At 49.9% G+C, this 20,105-nt stretch overlaps 2 protein-coding genes across 2 annotated transcripts in view; one reads left to right on the forward strand and one right to left on the reverse strand.

Moving 5' to 3' along the window:
• The window catches only part of TIGD5 (tigger transposable element derived 5), a 76,395-nt gene that overhangs the window by 47,711 nt on the left and 8,579 nt on the right, over nt 1-20,105 (forward strand). The window lies entirely within an intron of this gene.
• Nucleotides 436-15,933, reverse strand: GFUS (GDP-L-fucose synthase). Its single transcript, XM_081918984.1, has 10 exons — nt 15,786-15,933; nt 14,692-14,806; nt 11,784-11,912; nt 10,631-10,704; nt 9,248-9,381; nt 6,405-6,469; nt 5,386-5,452; nt 3,327-3,406; nt 2,603-2,702; nt 436-1,562 (listed from the first exon to the last, which is right to left on the reverse strand). The coding sequence occupies exons 1-10, from the start codon at nt 15,920-15,922 to the stop codon at nt 1,507-1,509; spliced, it is 957 nt and encodes a 318-aa protein (XP_081775110.1). The 5' UTR covers nt 15,923-15,933; the 3' UTR covers nt 436-1,506.

A 20,105-nucleotide genomic window follows, 5' to 3' on the forward strand; every position in this document is an offset into this window, starting at 1 on the left:
CGCATTGCGCAACCCGAAAAGTCTGTAAGCCGAGGTATGGCTGTACCTGCCTAGCCAAAGTGGGCATCCTTTCATGGTTAGGTGGGAATTCTGCAAAACCTGCCATCAACGAAGCTGGTGCCACGGACGTAGGAATGAGAATGGACCACACGACTGGGAAGAACAACCAGTTAAAGGGGAAACTAATGGCTGTCTGCTAAAGTGAAAAATTCCAGGAAGGGTAGTTCAGGTTGCTGAGACTTGTTAGGAGCTATAACTCTCAGAATTCCCTGGGGAAGAGGAATTGTGTGAAACAAGAGTGTTTCCAGGATGCCAAACTTGCTGCTAGACTCATTTTATTTAAGATATGCCGGGGTTGTGTGAAGACAGAACTAAGGGGAGTGGAATAAAAACAGATTTGGGTAGGAAATACGGGCTAGAGGAAGGCCACAGGCATAAGAAATAACTGATTTATTGTCACGTTTTATTACAGTGGTGTTCTTTTTCTGACAGGTCAAAATGAGATGAGCTAAAGAAATATTTAAAATGGCTACCAAATGGAGGACTCCGGCTGGCTGGCTCCTCTGGTAGCCCAGCCTTCTCCAACTTAGCCCTCTGGCTGTTTGGGGACACAGCTCCCATCAATGCCCCCCCCCCAGCCAGCGCTGCAGTTGTTACCTCGGAATAACAGCGCCTGCCCTTGGCATCTGGTTTGCTGCAACGAGTTCCTATACTCCACATCTCTTTTCCATAAGTCCTTCAGAAATAAAATAATTGGAGGTTACCCATCCTAGGGCTTCCTGAGCCAAGCAAGTGTTTAAAAAATTGTGGCAGATGTAGCCCCTCGCCCTACCCCAAACCCACAATATGGGACATTGAACCTCCCACGCTGGAGAGGGTGCATGCTCTATCCCTGAGCTTTGAGCCCGTGACAATATGCATAACAGGAATTTTGAAAAGCGCACAGGGTCTCTTCAAGTATTTGTTTTTAAGGTTGGATTAGAAGATCAGGCCCCATCTTCTTCCTAGACTGAAAGGGTTCCTACAGCCACATCAGCTTTGGCCGTGGGAAACGGGCTCTCTTCCCCAAAACGCAAGGTGACCTTGGCGCAGTTAGCAGCGCTCTGCTCCAAGAAAGGACTCTGGTGCAATAGGACAGGTCACGGAGGCCAATTATTGTGAACAGGGGAAGAGTGCAACATGCCTGCCACTCCTCTCCCAAGATTTCCACCAGCCGTCTAGAGCGCTGAAAGCTGCTCTTTACGAACGCGAGTGCCACCACCACAAGCCCCCTCCGTCCACCAATTCCGCTGCGTACTGCTTCATGAATAAGCAAGCTGTGCCATCTTTAAAGAGCTAAACTAAACTATCACCCCAGAGTCAGAAAAAGCATGGCTTGCACACTTATCCCGGCACCCTAAACAGCCCCTTTTGTTGTCATTCTTTATTCCAGCAAAACAAAAAAACCTGAGTTTGATGCAAAAATTGCAGACAGCAGCGCTGGCCACCCTGGTTCCATTCCTTTGGTCATTTCCTGGCAATGGCGTAGTTGGCGCAAAACCAGTCGCACGTTTCCTTCACGGCTGCGGAAAGAAGAGAAAAACGGTCAGCTGGGCCCAATGGCATCCAGATTTTGGAAGATTGGAGAGCTGATTTTTCCAGAGGAACAGACCATGTCTAAGCTCCTTAGTTTACAGCTAAGATGCCTACAGAAAACTCATGGATGTAACCCCAATGCACAGCTGTTCTAGTTGGGGTTTTTTTTCTTCTGGCATTCTTGTTATGTCCTGCTCTGGGACTGACCTGAATGACGATGCTGTTACAGATTGCCTAAATAAATAAAATGCATTTTTCCCGCACCTAGTTTTTGCAGATTACAGCCTGCTGGATCAAGCCAATGGCCCCAAGTCACGAGAGACTGCCCGGCCGCCTGCCTGCTGCGTCTGCTCCCTTGTCAAGATGTGCTTGTTAATGTTTCAGTAAGCTGTGTGCAGCTACTGTTGTAAACTGCTGCTGAGGGGGGCATAAATAAATAAAAAATCTTAAATGTCCCTTAGAGGTCCAGCTCCGAGGGCCTTCTGGCAGTTCCCTTGCTGCGAGAAGCCAAGTTACAGGGAACCAAGCAGAGGGCCTTCTTGGAGTGGTACCTATTTATCTACTTGCACTTTGGCGTGCTTTCGAACTCGTAGGTTGGCAGGAGCAGGGACAGAGCAACGGGAGCTCACCCCATCGCAGGGATCCAAACTGCCGACCTTCTGATCGGCAAGTCCTAGGCTCTGTGGTTTAACCCACAGCGCCACCTGCGTGCCTTTATCAAGCAGTAGAAACTTCTTAATAAATATAAAGCAGGTTATTTTGCTAGCTACTGGGCAAAGGACTCAAACTGCTCAGAGAGAAGCAGCAGGTTGCAGGACAAGGGTGGGCCTCACCTTGCCGTTGCCCCAGGCTCTGGGTTTGGCGATTCTGTTGTTGTTGCTCAAGCACAATCCGTTGGAAGGCTAGGCAGGATCTCAACCCTGGAGAGCAGCTGCTCTCAGAATAGATGACACCCTGGATTAAGCTTGTTTACAGCCGCTCCCATCCCAACCCTGGCTGCGAGGAGCAAGAGATGCACTGTTCTCACCTCGCTCAAACGGTGTAAACTGGAAATCGGGGAGGTATCGCTTCAGCTTGCTGTTGCTGGCTGTTTTCTTGAACTGCCCATCCGACTTTGTTGTATCAAACTAGGAAGGGGTCCAAGTTAAAGGGAAAAAAGCTCTTTCTGCTGATTTGGGGGCACAGCTCTGGTCTTGCCCGTCACTGCCATGTGGCCCGGAAATTGTTCCCAATCCCTTCCTCTAAAAACAGTGCTACCCAAACTTGGGTCTCCAGCTGCTTTGGGACTACAATTCCCATCATCCCTGACCACTGGAATGATGGGAGTTTTAGTCCAAAAGCAGCAGGTTTTTTGGAAACCTTGCTCTGAAAGGTGCAACGACACACAGGGTGGAAGAGTTATGAGAAGGAGATTCTGTAGTAGTTTTGTGTTTTTGTAAAAAATTGAATAGTGGCAGCACAAGGCCCCAATTCTGCTTGGAGTGGGAAGAAGGTGCCGTTCTGGTCTGTAAACCCTTTTCCCAATGGGGGAAAACGCCCTCGTTAGCATCAGTTGCGCCCTTTTGGGGAAGGGAAGACGACATGCAGGGACCAAATGGAAGCCTTTGCTTTTTGCCAGCAGAGGAAACAGCCTCAAGGGGAAGAGTGGGACCATCTGTATTGCTTTGCATAAGAAGAGGGGAGGTGAACCCAGAAAAGGACACAGCCCTTGCAGGGGTTGCAGGGCCTTGGGAAACCATGCACAAGGATACAAGGAGCTCTCCCTTGAAGTCCATCGCTCTCACCACACACTCGGCCGCTTCCCGAATAGAGACTTCGTCCTCTTCTCCGACTAAACAGACAGGAAGCAAAACAACACCGTTATGGAAGCGAGCTCCACTGTCCAGGGCTATATACCGTATTTTTCGCTCTATAAGACACACTTTTTCCCGCCTAAAAAGTAAGGGGAAATGTGTGCGCGTCTTATGGAGTGAAGCAGGATGCACAGCTATCCCAGAAGCCAGAACGAGAGGGATCACTGCGCAGCGCTCCCTCTCGCTGTTCTAGCTTCGCCGTGCGAAGCCTCTTCAGGGCAGTGAGGCACCTTTATCCCGCTGCCCTGAAGAGGCTACGCAGCTATCCCAGAAGCACCGATCCCTCTTGCTCTTCTGGCTTCAGGGATAGCCACGCAAAGCTTCTTGAGTGCAGCGGGAGCGCTCCTGCCTCTTCGCTCCAGAGGCTTTGCGTTGCTTTCTTGTTTCTTATTTTCCTCCTCTAAAAACTAGGTACGTCTTATAGAGCGAAAAATACGGTCGGTCGTCCTGACGCCCACGGGCCTGCCGCCTCCTGAATTCTGAGAGATGGATTTCCTCCACTCACAGCGGAATAGAGAACAAGGTTAGCACTGAATTCTATGCTAACCTGCTAGCAGGGGGAAAATTTGTTTGCAAACAGCACAGAAAGGAAAGAAATCAATTCCACTGCGTTTCTGGAAGTGGCTTTTGGCTCATGTGAAAGCTCAAACTTAAGGCAGAAATCAAAAGTTCAGAAAATGGCATGGAAATGGAATAAATTGCTCTGGGAATGGAGATCTATGGGGCTGTGGCCCCAAGAAGCTCACCAATGGGCAGCTGTGGCCCCCAAGTTGAAAGAGGCTCCTGCCCTGGCTGGATAGAAAAGCAAGAGGAAAGAGGGTGTGACTCATAGAATCACAGAATTATGGGGACCCCAGGGGTCATCTATCCCAACCCCTGGCGATGCAGGAATCTCAGCTGAAGAATAGGTAACCAATGGGCATCCAAGCTCCGTTTAAAAGCCTCCAACAGAGAAGAAGTTGTGTAATGAAGCCCCACGTCCTGAGACGGAGACCCAGCATTCAAAAGCGTTTCCTGATCTACCGTATTTTTCGCTCCGTAAGACGCACCCGACCATAAAACACACCTAGTTATTAGAGGAGAAAAACAAGGGGAAAAAATTCTGAATGAAACTGGATGTATGATTTTTGTGGTTCATGCTGTGGCCACAGATGTGTGATCTGATGGTGAATTTGGGGTGACCCAATGCAAAAATCCTGAGGATCCATGCTTTGTAACCATGTTTTTGCGCCATTGCGGCCCCACAAAACAGTGGATGCGTGATTTTTTTGGTGCAGGCTGTAGCCATGGACATGCTATGTGATCTGATGGTGAATTTGGGGCGACCCAATGCAAAAACCCTGAGGATCTATGGGCTTTTACCTCCCCCCTCCCAGGCAGCGTCGCTAGCGTCCCTTAGCGTCGCTCTGAGCCCGGCCTTGGCTGGGGAGGGCGGGGTATAAATAAAAATTATTATTATTATTATCATTATTATCTCTCTCCCAATCCCACCGATCAGCTGCTTCCTTTCAACCCTCCCTTCCCTCTTGTTTGCCTTAGTGTCTTTTCCTTCGCTGGAGCAGTTCTTTGCTCCTCCTTTTCTTCTAATTTCTCTCCTCATTGCTTTAGTCTTCCTGTTTCCCCCCTTTGCAAGTTTGCTGTCTTTACCTCCCCCCTCCCAGGCAACCTCCTTTATCTCTAGCGTCCCTTATCTCTCTCCCTGATCGGCAAACGATCAGCGGCTTTCTTTCAACAACCCCTTCCCTCTTTCAAAAAAAGAAGCATGATCTGCTTTTTGCCCCTGGGCAATTCGGCTCCAGGGACCACACATTCGCTCCATAAGACGCACAGACATTCCCCCCTTACTTTTCAGGAAGGAAAAAGTGCATCTTATGGAGCGAAAAATACAATAAATGCTGGTTTGGGGGCAATGTGTGTGTGTGATTGTGTGTTCAATTCTGCTTAGGGAGGGCCTTACCCGACAAGATGATAGGTTCCACTTCATCATATTCCCTCAGGACCCAGAGGAACAGCCGTGCCAAATCCTGCAACGACCAGAGACCAGATATCCATCGTCTCCTCTCTTCCTCTCCAAGAGGGGCAGTTCTGCTGGAGCCTTGGGGTGCCCCCATCTTCACAGGGTCCCACATACAACATTGTTTGGGGGTGTCGCAGAGTTAAGGCTGCTCCACCCTGGTCCTCAAAAGGCTTGCCTGCCCCTTGCAAACCCTCTGGGACATAGGGACCTCCGGAGCAACAGAAAACAGGCTTGCTCCATCTTCCAAGGGACAGCCCTTTGCATATTTGAAGATGGCTATCCTATAACCTCTCAGGCTTTTCCAAACATCCCTAACTCCTTCAACCACTCCTCATCAGGCTCGGTTTCAAGACCCTTGGTCATCTTGAAACAAAAAAAATTCCTTCCAGTAGCACCTTAAAGACCAACTAAGTTAGTTCTTGGTATGAGCTTTCGTGTGCATGCACACTTCTTCAGTGTGCATGTGTATCTGAAGAAGTGTGCATGCACACGAAAGCTCATACCAAGAACTAACTTAGTTGGTCTTTAAGGTGCTACTGGAAGGAATTTTTTTTGTTCTGACTATGGCAGACCAACACGGCTACCTATCTGTAACTTGGTCATCTTGGTTACCCTTCTAGCTCAGGGGTAGGCAACCTAAGGCCCAGGGGCCGGATCCGGCCCAATCGCCTTCTCAATGCGGCCCACAGACGGTCCAGGAATCAGCGTGTTTCTATATGAGTAGAGTGTGTCCTTTTATTTAAAATGCATCTCTGGGTTATTTGTGGGGCGTGGGAATTCATTCATATTTTTCCCCCCAAAATATAGTCCAGCCCCCCACAAGGTCTGAGGGACGGTGGACCAGCCCACGGCTGAAAAAGGTTGATCTGTTCTAGCTTGATGCAGCAGTTGGGATCTTCTTACATTTCCCCCACACTGTTTTTTTCCTGACAACTCTCCCTGTCAACCAGCCAGCTTACCAGAGAGTAAATGAACTGCCTCCTGGGTTTTCCTGTCCCCCAGACAGTGAGAGCCGTACCGTTTTCTACAGACGAGTGGAGAAAACGACCCATTAGAGAGCATCCTTATTCCTTCCCCCTTTGCTGCAAAAAAACACTCAAGTCTTCCCATTCCAGCTGCTTCTTGTGTTGGGGTCAAATGAGACCCTGGGATCACAGACCTTTTTCTCATGCCCAAACTCAGCCCCACACTCAGCCACAACACAATACAATTGTTGTTACTTACATATCACCTTCATCTTCCAAGGATCTTAATAAAAATATTCACCGAAAGATAAATGAAATTTTTCCAAGGATCACAAGGTGGCCTAGGGGTTCTCCTCTTCCCCAGTTCCACCCCACAACAATCCTGTGAGGTAGTCAAAACAAAAAAAATTCCTTCCAGTAGCACCTTAAAGACCAACTAAGTTAGTTCTTGGTATGAGCTTTCGTGTGCATGCACACTTCTTCAGATACACATGCACACGAAAGCTCATACCAAGAACTGACTTAGTTGGTCTTTAAGGTGCTACTGGAAGGAATTTTTTTTGTTTTGACTATGGCAGACCAACACGGCTACCTATCTGTAACTGAACCTGTGAGGTAGGTTTGACTAGCAGACGGTGACTGCGTCGCAGAGGGTGCAGTGGTTCTCAACCTGTGGGTCCCCAGATGTTGGACTACAACTCCCATCATCCCTGAGTTCTGGCCATGCTAGCTAGGGGTGATGGGAGTTGCAGTTCAACATCTGGGGACCCACAGGTTGAGAAAGGCTGGACTAGAGGATGTCGGAAGGTCTCTATGACTGTCCTAAGGTCATCTGGTGAGCTTTGTGTTTGAGCGGGGATTTATAATAATAATAATAATAGTAATTTATTATTTATACCCCACCCATCTGGCTGCGTTTCCCCAGCCACTCTAGGTGGATTCCAACAAAACACTAAAATACAATAACTTATTAAACATTAAAAGCTTCCCTAAACAGGGCTGCCTTCAGATGTCTTCTAAAAGTTTGGTAGTTATTTTTCTCTTTGAGATCTGATGGGAGGGCATTCCACAGGGCAGGTGCCACTACTGAGAAGGCCCTCTGCCTGGTTCCCTGTAACTGTTATTCTAAAGCACCAATGCTACAGCAAGCAAAGGCTATAGCAGCCAAGTCTGCTGCTTGTGGCTGGAAAGCCAAACAGGAAGTTTGCGACTGTTGCCATGGGAACAGAGGGGCAGTCCATTCTGTACTGAGCACCGGATGTTAGCTCAGTGGGTTTGTCATATGACCTGTGCTGGAAGTACATGGGTGGAGTTTATTCTAACTGCTGATGAGTGCAGACATGTTTTCTCTGTACTGAAGTAAAAGACAGGAATAAAAGATGTAAATAGATTTCTGTCTGCTTCTTTCCCCTCCCTGGGGACACCAAAGGGGAGAGAGGAGCAGTTGGTGTGTTTTCCTCACAGCCTGAGGAAAATCGCCGGAACGGACCTCGAGTATGTTGTTTCCTGCCGGGAGTCGCCGGAGGGAGGTCTAAGGAATTCAGCCGGTGCCTGAAAAGATAGGCACATACCTCAAGACGGGCCAGAATTCCAACAGTAACTTGGCTTCTCGCAGCGAGGGAACTGCCAGAAGGCCCTCATCACTGGACCTCAGTGTCCGGGCAGAACGATTTGAACCCTGGTCCCCCAGGTCCTAGTCCAGGGGTCTGCAACCTTTAAGACAAAAAGAGCCACATGGACCCGTTTCCGAAGGGGAAAAAAACCTGGGAGCCGCAGCGGGCGGGAAGGTGACGTCGGGACGGTGCGTGACTAATGCACGCACCGCCCCCATGCAACGTCACAGCCAGTACAGTGCCCACCACAGTGGGGAGTGTCGGGGCGCACAATGTGCCTCCTCCCCTGGAGAGCCAGTGTGGTGTAGTGGTCAAGAGCAGTAGTCTTGTAATCTGGGGAACTGGGTTCGAGTCTCCGCTCCTCCACATGCAGCTGCTGGGTGACCTTGGGCCAGTCACACTTCTCTGAAGTCTCTCAGCCCCACTCACCTCACAGAGTGTTTGTTGTGGGGGAGGAAGGGAAAGGAGAATGTTAGCCGCTTTGAGACTCCTGAAGGGGAGTGAAAGGCGGGATATCAAATCCAAACTCTTCTTCTTCTTCTTCTTCTTCTTCCCCTCGCTAGTATCCGCCCCGGAGCCGCGGCAAAGGTGTAAAAGAGCCGCATGCGGCTCCGGAGCCGCGGGTTGCAGACCCCTGTCCTAGTCCAATACTCTAACCATTACGCCAATGCTCTGCCAAGGGCTGTAAACCTCCCATAACACGCTCTGGACCTAAGGTAGCCTCAGTCGTACCCACCACTGGCCTGCGGCCCTCATGAGGTTAACCAAGAACAGGGCCTTCAGCCTGGAAAAGGCTCTGGAAAATGGTCTCCTCATATAGCAAATAGAAGTCAATTTGACCATGTACATCTTAGAATCACGGAATTAGAAGAGACAACCAGAGCCATCTAGTCCAGCCCCCTGCAATGCCCAGCATGGGGTTCGAACCCACAAGCCTGAGATTAAGAGTCTACCGACTGAGTAGTCCCATCTCCCAACACAGTTGCCAGGCAGGCTGTAAGCTGGTGCTTCTCAAAACTGAGTCCCTGGCGGTTGTTGAACCACAACTCCCATTATCCCTGACCACCGCTAGCTAGGGAAGATGGGAGTTGTAGTCCAATGACGTCTGCGGACCCGAGTTCAAGAAGCGCTGCTGCAAGGGAAGCAGCTCCCCCCCCCTTCTGCAGCCTGACCATCACCCTCTCCCATTTCAGGCCCCGAGGCCAGACGCCCAGCCCCACTCACCCTTGGCCAAGTACACTTTGTGGATGAGGCCCGGCAGGACGTGCCCGTCCTCGATGTTGTAGTTGTCGTGGGGTCCGAAGACGTTGGTGGGAATGACGGCGGTGAAGCGGCAGCCGTGCTGCTCAAAATACCCCCTGGGGAAAGAAAGTGGGAAGGCGGGTATGAGTGTGATGCTAGCGATCTTTCCTGCAGAACAGGCCAGAATCCAGTGCATGGAAAAGATTCGGTCCTTGGCGCTGCACAAGGGGGAAAGCCGCCTTATAGCAACCGAGGCAGATTTAGGGCATCGCAAGTGGCTCCCCTGCACTTGGCGCCAAGCCGAGGGGGGTGCCGCAGGACGCCATGACTCCCTCTGACTCACTGCAAACGCAGAACAGGAAGCGAGAGGCGACGGAATTTGGCTTCACTCCGGACGCTGCTGAAATCTGAGAGGCTATTTTGGGAAATGATTTATGATGAGTTGGAAAAAAATGTTTCAGGTAACTGCAGCCAATCAGAAGCCGCGCTTTGGTTTTGGAAGTCGAGGAGACTTGCGGAATGGATTCCATTCGACTTCTAAGGTACGACTGTGTGTGTAAATATATATATATATATATGTATATACATAGTTTTGCAGTTCAAACTCCAGGGATCCCCTGCGAATACTGATCACCTCCCTCTTGTTTTTCAGGTGACCAACAGGTGAAACCCGAAAAATTAGAATATCGTGGAAAAGACTACCGTATTTTTCGCTCTATAAGACACACCAGACCACAAGAGGCACCTAGTTTTTGGAGGAGGAAAAGAAGAAAAGAAATATTCTGAATCTCAGAAGCCAGAACAGCAAGAGGGATCTCTGTGCAGTGAAAGCAGCAATCCCTCTTGCTGTTCTGGCTTCTGTGATAGCTGTGCAGCCTGCATTCGCTCCATTAGACGCACACACATTTCCCCTTACTTTTTAGGAGAGTAAAAGGGAGTCTTATAGAGCAAAAAATACGGTAATTTATTTCAGTAATTCAACTTAGAAGGTGAAACTAATATATGAGATAGACTCATGACATGCAAAGCGAGATATGTCAAGCCTTTATTTGTTATAATTGTGATGATCGTCTAATTTTCCGAGTTTCACCTGTAGCTGTGGCTCAATGCCTGTCGACACTCACCACCTGAGCTTTCTGTTACAGGGCAGGCATGATCAGCAGATTAATATCAATCCAACTAATCAATTTTTTTAAGGAAAAACCAGAGAGCCCGTAGAAATACCAACATGCTGCTAATGAATTTCTTTGGAAGTTGATAACATCGAGAGGTATGGGGTACTTTGGCAGGTGAGGGCGTGGCAGAGCTTTTCTGGGGTGGGCTGGATGCAGTGGAGGGCAATGGGAAGAGCGGAGGGGAGCCTACCTGTTCTGAACATCTATCATCCTCTTTGCGTAGGAATATCCGAAGTTGGAGTTGTGCGGGGGACCGTTGTGGATCTGGAAGAGAAGGCTGAACATCAGTTTAGGTCAGGGAGTTCAAAATGTCCCAGGGTCAAAGGTGGGACCACAAAACACCCACTCCCCATTGCTGGAACCCCCAGAATAAGGGTGGGGAAGGACAGAAAGACCTTTAGGTTCACAAGTGAAGGAATACCAGCTGCGATTCCTGCATTGCAGGAAGTTGCACAAGATGACCCTTCCAACTCTACATTTTTTTGGATCTATGATTTAGCAGGGATGTGGGTGGCGCTGTGGGTGAAACCACTGAGCCTCTTGGGCTTGCCGATCAGAAGGTCGGCGGTTCGGATCCCCGCGACGGGGTGAGCTCCCGTTGCTCAGTCCCTGCTCCTGCCAACCTAGCAGTTCAAAAGCACGTCAAAGTGCAAGTAGATAAATAGGTAACACTCCGGCGGGAAGGTAAATGGTGTTTCTGTGTGCTGCTCTGGTTCGCCTGAAGCGGCTTAGTCATGCTGGCCACATGACCCGGAAGCTGTACGCCGGCTCCCTCGGCCAATAAAGCGAGGTGAGTGCCGCAACCCCAGAGTCGGCCACGACTGGACCTAATGGTCAGGGGTCCCTTTACCTTTACGATTTAGCAAGCTGAGTCAAAATCTCTCCATACATTCTTACTTAGATAGAATGAATGGGTTAGGGGAGTGGCAATGTAGTAGCAGGCTCCGCCCTGATCACAGAAGGGGCGGAGCCTGCCACCACAATTAATTTCTGCAGATCACAAAACCCAGGTTTCCCTTTTTTAGAAGAGCAGCCTTCCAACTTCTTAAAAACAAATATATTATTTGTTACATTTTACATATCTATCCCACTTTTCCTTCAAGGTGGTATACGCAGTTCCCCTCAACCCCCCATTTTCCCCCCACAACAACCCTGTGAGGTTGGCCAGGCCAACAACTAGGACAACAACCCTCAAGAAGCGGCGACTAGTTCAAAGTCACCTAACGAGCTGCATGGCAGGGTGGGAATTTGAACCCTGGTCTCCACACTCTCTAACCACTATGCCACATGAGCTCTAGTGAATAAAGGGGCACAGAACATGCAGATCAGGAGGCAGCCCCTACCATGGTCTCGTCGATCGGGTAGGTGGTCTTGTCGGGGAATATGCAAGTGGAGAGGCAGGAGACCACCTTCTGGACACCAGATTTGTACGCCAAGTGCAGGACGTTGTCATTGATGTGCATGTTCTTCCGCTGGCCAGAGAGAAAAAAGAGGGGAGGATCATAGGACCATATTGTGGGCAACACAAGATATGTGTTTTACATAAAAGAAACGGCTCAGAAGCCCATCTCCAAAAGTCAAGCAATGGCGCCCACTCCCCCCTGCAAAACAAATACAGTGGATGCTTGGGTTGCGAACGTGATCCGTGCGGGATGCACATTTGCAACCAGCAGCGGTGCGTCTGCACACATGCAGGTTATGATTCGGCACTTCTGTGCAGAGCACAATTTAGTGCTTCTGCGCATGCGTGACCGCCAAAACCTGTAAGTAACGCGTTCTGGTACTTCCGGGTTTCAGCGGTCCGTAACCCAAAAAAACCACACAACCTGAAGCGCCTGTAACCCAAGGTTAAGACTGTAAATAAACAGGAGGAGAGCACCCATCCCCAAAACCAAACCCACTTAGTTTTAAAAGATTAAAATCTGGGAGGGGTAGGGAGCCTTTGCAGGGGTATCTGGTGCCCATGGCACCCACACCGGGGACCCCCCTCCGTTCAGAGTACAAAGGGGACAGTTGTGCGCGGTAATTTTGAAACCACGCATCAAACACCTGTCTCTGTTCAAAGCACATCCCAGCAATTTCTCCTCCTTTTCCGAAAAGGGTTTTCATTTCATTTCGTGGGTTTCTAAAGGTGCAATTTTGCACTTCAAACATCTTGCCACCTTCCCAGGACCACAGCAGTGGGGTAGGAGTGCTGGGGGGGGGGGAATCACATGTGGCGACCAAAGGGTTTCAGATAGCACCTGGGTAGATGAGTCTCAAATGCCCAGGAAACAAATTTTCACGGCCCTCTAGTGCCTATGGTGGCTCATTGACTGGAAGTAATCTCGGTCCAGTATATCTGAAAGAGCATCTCCACCCCATCGTTCTGCCTGGACACTGAGGTCCAGCTCTGAGGGCCTTTTGGTGGTTCCCTCCCTGCAAGAAGCCAAGTTACAGGGAACCAGGCAGAGGGCCTTCTCGGTGGTGGCACCCACCATTTGGAACGCCCTCCCATCAGATGTCAGAGAGAACAACAACTACCAGACTTTTAGAAGACATCTGAAGGCAGCCCTGTTCAGGGAAGCTTTTAATGTTTTAACAGACAGACTATTGTACAGTGGTACCTCTGCCTATGTACTTAATTCATTCCGGAGGTCCATTCTTAACCTGAAACTGTTCTTAACCTGAAGCACCACCTCCCGCTGCCACTGCGCAATTTCTATTCTCATCCTGAAGCAAAGTTCTTAACCCGAGGTATTATGTCTGGGTTAGCGGAGTCTGTAACCTGAAGCATATGTAACCTGAAGCGTATGTAACCCGAGATACCACTGTATTCTAATATTCTGTTGGAAGCCGCCCAGAGTGGCTGGGGAAGCCCAGCTAGATGGGCGGGGTATAAATAATAAATTATTATTATTATTAATTATTATTATTATTATTATTATTATTATTATTATTATTATTATTATATTACTACTACTACTACTGTGGAGCAAAATATACACCGGGAGGCTAAGTTTGGTCAGCATCAAGCAGCACAGCCAGTCCAACCACAGGTCAGCAAAGCAGCCAGACCCCTGAACGAAGCTGGGGGAGGCAGCTGGGGAGGAGCACAGCATTCTGGGATCTGTAGTTTTCTCTGCTTCCTGCAGCAAACCTTTGGGATTAAGGATGACGTGGCTGCAGGCTTGCACAGCCCCGCCTCCGAGCAAATAAACCCAGCTCGGTGCGATGTGTTCCTTGCGTGCGAGAGTCTGCGGACGTGCGTCTCTTGACCGCTAGAAGCTTCTCGTATCCGGGAGAGGGAGGAGAGGGGAAGAGACGGGGCAGACATCTGTAGGGAGCAGATGGATCCTCACCTCTCCAAGCCAGCGAGGGATTAATCTCTCGCAGCAATAAAAAATAAATAAAGGCTACAGGCTTGTGCCAAGCAGGTGGCGAGGACGGAAAAGGGGAGGGGAGCAATTTTCTCAGACTTCTTTGGGGTAAAGGACACTCTCTCCTTAGGGCAAACTGCCCCAACCTAGTGCCCTCCAGCCATTTCGGACTTCTGTACCAGGTATAGAAGGTGGTCTCTCAAGTCCACTGGTCCCGAGCTTTCCTGCGTGGCAGGAAAATTCAAGGCAATCAAAGAAACATTTTAACGTTTTATACAGTCTAGGACCCTTGTACCTATGGGACCGCCTCTCCTGGTATGTCCAGCGGAGGACCTTTGCCCTCCCCAGCCGAAGCCGGGCTCAGAGCGGCTAGCAACAATAAAAGTAACACAATTTCCATAAAATCACAATCAATTAATTGAAATGCGTTCTAAAATCAACTCATTCTAAAATCAATTCAGAATCAAATTAATGGCAACCATTGGGCTAGAGTTCTGTGAGGATTACCGAAGGAGGGGGTCAGGCTGTGCCTTGGCCAAAGGCCTGGTGGAACAGCTCTGTCTTGCAGGCCCTGTGGAAAGATGTCAAGTCCCGCAGGGCCCTGGTCTCTTGTGACAAGAGCGTTCCACCAGATCGGGGCCACGGCCGAAAAAGCCCTGGCTCTGGTCGAGGCCAGCCTAACCTCCCTGTGGCCCAGGAACTCCAAGATGTTTTTATTTGAAGATAAAACTCTGCGGGGCATACCAGGAGAGGCGGTCCCGTAGGTACGAGAGTCCTAGGCTGTATAGGGCTTCAAAGGTTAAAATCAGCACCTTGAACCTGATCCTGTACTCCACCAGGAGCCCATGCAGCTGGTATAGCACCGGGTGAATAGAGAGATAATCATCCTTACCCAGAAATCCAGGTTGTACTTGATGTTCCGGAAAAGGCCGCCCACCATGGCTGCCAAGTGGATGACATGAGTCGGACGGTGCTTCTCAAAAAGGGCTGCGGTTGCGGCAGCATCCCTGGAAGGGAACAGAGGGGATGAGGATGGAGAAGGGAGCATCTTTCCCCTTAGGCAAAGCTGCGCCACCCGGACCGTGCAGGGAGACAGGTGTGCATTTACCTCTGGCTTTCCTAAGCCCTCTGCCTCAAGGCAGCCTTAGGAAAATACTCAAAAGACGATTAGAAGCAAGGCTTTCAGGGCTGCACCCAGCAACTTGCTCCACGCTGCCACAAATCGTGTGTGCGGAGGCAGTGCTGCTGGTCTGTGGATCACTCCTTAGAAATACTTTTCTTCCCTAAGCTTAGACGGCCCAAACCAACTATATTTTGAGGGGAGGAGGAAATGAACGAATTCCTATGCCCCACAAATAACCCAGAGGTGCATTTTAAATAAAAGCGCACATTCTACTCATGTAAAAACACCAGGCAAGCCCCACAAATAACCCAGAGGTGCATTTTAAATAAAAGGACACATTCTATGCATATAAAAACACGTTGATTCCCAAACTGTCTGCGGGCCGGATTGAGAAGGTGACTGGGCTGCATCCGGCCCCCGGGCCTTAGGTTGCCTACCCCTGATCTAGCCCAACCCCCTGCAATGCAGGAATATCCAGCTGTCTCATACGGGATTCGAACCTGCAACCTTGGTATTATCAACACCATGAGCTATCCAGACTCTTCTCACCTTAGCTTGGTGCTCAAGTCCCCCTGAACTCCCTGTCTGTCCTTTTCTGCACCTTTCCGTGTGCTCTATCCATTTCTAGAGACATTTGATACTCCTATATTCTGTCCTTGTGTCTTTTATTATGAGGGCCGTTGACCGGATCAATACACCAAATGACTCACCGAATGATCCTGCACTTGCCTGCTTGCCTGGGCTCTCCAGAGAGCCCCCAGTCTTCACAAACACAACCAGACTTCTCACAGAACTGTAGAGGTGCGAGGGACCCCCAAAGGTCATCCAGCCCAACTCCCCAGCAAGTGTGGGTTCCTACTCACGTCAAGTCGGCATCCTTGGACGACACAAAGATCCACTCCTCGTCCGGCCGCCCTTCTCCCTCGGCTACCAACTTTGCGATGGCCTTGCCCACCAGCCCCGAACCGCCGGTCACCAAGATGCGCTTTGGCTGAGCCATGACGAGAAGATCTATATGGCGAAAAATGAGAGGTTGAATTACTAACCGCGTTGGGTGTGAAATGCGGCCCTCCTGGCTTCTCCAGTCGGCGCCCAGAACATTAACCAGGTCAAACCCCTCCTCACTGGCCCCAATTCACCCTGAGTGGGACGTGCCCTTGGCACTCCGGTCATGCTTTTTGTGGACCCTGGGAACAGAACTTTTCGGCTGGAATAGGGTCCCCATCTCTTTGCCCTTCACATCCATTGTTGGACTATGAGTTTGAATCCCCACTCACTGGGCGACGCTCGCTGGGGAACCTTGGAGCAGTCACCATCTCTTAGGCCCTCGTATTCGGGACCACCTCTCCTGGTCTGCCCCGAAGAGGACCTTAAGGTCCATAAATAACCATAGTTTAGAGGTCCTCAGCCCTAAGAAAGTCAGACTATCCTCCACCAGGGCCAGGGCCTTCTCAGTGATGGCTCCGACCTGGTGGGATGCTCTGTCCCATGAGACCAGGGCCCTGCAGGATTTAACCTCCTTCCGCAGGGCCTGTAAGACAGAGCTATTCTGCCTGGCCTTTAATTTGAACTCAGCCTGATCTTTTATTCCCCTTCCTTCCCTCCCTCTCCCCTTTTTATGAAGATTACTCACTCTGGGATCCCACAGCTAATTCTCCCCTGGCCTCCTCGCTGGCCCAAGTAGGACTAATTTAGCCAGCTAGCCCTGGTGATCATCTAATGTTTATTGGATGGATTTCCCCCTAAATTGATTTTTGAATTCTGAATTTATTGTTATTCACATTTTTATGCTGTTTTTTGTTGCATCAATTAAGTGTTTTAAATTTGTTGTTAGCTGCCCTGAGCCTGGTTTTCTGAACCGGGAAGGGCGGGGTATAAATAAAATTTTATATTATTATAATTTATATAACCTGCCTCTCAGTGCTGTTTTGCACATGAAATGGGGAGGAGAACCATGTTGGCCTATGACCTGGAAGACCAGAGTTCGAATCCCCGCGTAGCACTGAGACTTACTCACTAGGTGACCTCAGGGCCAGGAATTCGCTGTCAGCCCAGCCTACCTTACAGGGTTGTTGTGGGGATTGAATGAGGATGGGGGGGGGGGCGGAGAGCCATGCATGCCACCTTGAACTCCTTGGAGGAAAAGGCAGGATAGAAATGCAACAAACAAAACAAACCAGGGCACCCATTGGCGAGTCGGCTTTAGAAGATTCCTGCTTTGCAGCGGGTTGGGCTAGAGGACCTCGGGTTCCCCCTTCCAATTCTACAATTCTATGGTTCTACTTATGCAGAATTCATCATGTGAAAGGCTGGGCTGGATGAATCCCAAGCCGGAATTAAGATCGCCGGAAGAAATATCAACAACCTCACATATGCAGATGACACAACCTTGATGGCAGAAAGTGAAGAGGAATTAAAGAACCTCTTAATGAGGGTGAAAGAGGAGAGCGCAAAATATGGTCTGAAGCTCAACATTAAAAAAAAACTAAGATCGTGGTCACTGGGCTCATCGCCTCCTGGCAAATAGAAGGGGAAGAAATGGAGGCAGTGAGAGATTTTACTTTCTTGGGCTTCATGATCACGGCAGATGGTGACAGCAGTCACGAAATTAAAAGACGCCTGCTTCTTGGGAGAAAAACAATGACAAAGCTAGACAGCATCTTGAGAAGTAGAAACATCACCTTGCCAACAAAGGTCCGTATAGTTAAAGCTATGGTTTTCCCAGTAGTGTTGTATGGAAGTGAGAGCTGGACCATCAAGAAGGCTGATCGCCGAAGAATGGATGCTTTTGAATTCTGGTGCTGGAGGAGACTCTTGAGAGTCCCATGGACTGCAAGAAGATCAAACCTCTCCATTCTGAAGGAAATCAGCCCTGAGTGCTCCCTGGAAGGACAGATCCTGAAGCTGAGGCTCCAATACTTTGGCCACCTCGTGAGAAAAGAAGACTCCCTGGAAAAGACCCTGATGTTGGGAAAGATGGAGGGCAGAAGGAGAAGGGGACGACAGAGGACGAGATGGTGGGACAGTGTTCTCGAAGCTAAGAACATGAGTCTGACCAAACTGCGGGAGGCAGTGGAAGACAGGAGGGCCTGGTGTGCTCTGGTCCAGGGGGTCAAGAAGAGTTGGACACGACTAAAGGACTAAACAACAACTTCTCATTGCCAAAGGGGATTGCCACTTCTGCGCCAGGGCCGCCGTCCCCAACCAGGCGCCCTCCAGCGGTTTTGTACTACAACTCCCATCACGCCCCTGTGTTTTTTGCGTGCTGATGGGAACTGGAGTCCAAAACAGGTGGCACGCGCGGGGGGGGGGAGGCTTAAGAGGGCGCAAGAGGCGAGGTCTCTAACCCGGGAGGTGGTCGCATTCAGAAACCGGCTAAAGGATTTGCAAAAGGAAACGAATCCGCGTGCGTAATTGCGCGCAGGTGGGAGACAGGCAGGAAGGAGGACCCCCCCCCACCCGTGCCCGTGGGTCTCCTGGGGTGCCCTTACGGGTCCACGCGCACCCAACGAGCAGCGGAGGAGAAGGAGAGATAGACACCTTCGCGGGGTGGGGGGTAGAGGGAGATAGAGACCCTCGCGCGGGGGTCTCTCTCGGGGTCTCTCCCCCGCTTTCCCCGGGGTAAGTCGGCTACCTTAGCAGGGCGCGCGCTCCGCCTGCCGCGTCTCCTTCTCTTTCTCGTCCGTGGCGCTTCCTGCAAACGCGGCAGCCGGGACTAGGCACACCCTCCCCGGCCCGGCGGCTCCCTGGGAAATGGAGTCCCTAACCGAAGCTTTGACTGTCTTCGTTTCTCTGCTTGCCTCGTTTTCTCCCCCGAGCGGAGCTGCAAAAGACACCTTCGCCTTGCAGAGAAAACGCTGTGTGAACAGACTCCCGCGACGCAGGGGTGGACGCTCCTTCGGAGGAGGTTGCACGGGGGGGTCGTCTAATCTGACCCCGTGCAATGCAGGAATCGTTTGCCCACCCGAGCTCAAACCCAAGCGTACGGCCTCATAGAATGAATTATTTATGTATTTATTTATTTATATTATTATTATTATTATTATTATTATTATTATTATTATTATTATTATTATTATTAATTTGTATCCAGCCCATCTGGCTGGGTTTCCCCAGCCACTCTGGGTGGCTTCCAACAAAGTAAAGTCATACCTCGGGTTAAATACGTTTCGAGTTGAGCGCGTTTTGAGTTGCGCTCCGCGGCAACCCGGAAGTTACGGAGCGCGTTACTTCCGGGTTTCAGCACTTGCGCATGCGCAGACGCTCAAAATGACGCAGAAGCGGCGAAAAGCGACGTGTGCGTGCGCAGCCGTGCCGTGCCGTCGCTAGATACATTTACCTCTAGATGCGAACGGGGCTCCGGAACAGATCCCGTTTGTATCTAGAGGTACCACTGTATTAAAATACGGTAGACTGTTAAACATTATAGCAGGTGCTCTTAATTTGTGGTAATTAAGCTGTTGGGTATGGTATATAAAGAGCAACATGTAGCTCTCTCAGTACCCTGGTGGATGGGTCATGCTTCTTGATATATTGTAATTTAGTGTAAAAGGAGTTTTTGTTTTTGTTATTAAAACCTAGCAAAAGTCATTTTGCGTTTCTTGAATGTGTGGTCTCCCCAGCACGCCTTCTGCAGCGCAACTAATCTGCAAATAGCCATCAGATCTGTGTCAAACATATGTTGCAGAACACACCTGTGATAAAACACCAGTTTGGATGGGCCTTTATTTGCAAAAGCTCCATTGTCCGTTTCTCACCCCCCCAGAAAGCAGGCTTTTCACGCTTAAATCGTTTAAATTGTGCAAACCTGGATTTCTGGTGCACAGCTGAATTCGCTCCTGCCAAGTGCTGACAATCCGAAGGCGACCTTAATTCACTTTCTAGCAGAGAGGAGGAGGAGGTTGTGTGGCAGGCACGGTCTGGTGCCACGTGGTGGCAGCGTCGAGGCAGCTTCCTTGCAACCTGCCGCTCTTGGCGAAGCTTCTGGAATCCCACGGCTCCGTTTGAGGTCTTTGTCAGGCCCTGTAAGGTGATGCCAGGAGTGGAAATGAAAACCCGAACATACAATTGCAGGATTCTGTGACCTCGGCACCTTGGGGGTCACTGGTGCTTTTACTTGTAGCATCAACACAGCCAGGAGGGAAGGACCCAGAAAAAAACACAAACCTTTATAGTACAAAGAT

The sequence above is a fragment of the Podarcis melisellensis genome (genome assembly GCF_964234715.1).
Source record: "Podarcis melisellensis genome assembly, chromosome: 7".
Lineage (NCBI taxonomy): Eukaryota > Metazoa > Chordata > Lepidosauria > Squamata > Lacertidae > Podarcis > Podarcis melisellensis.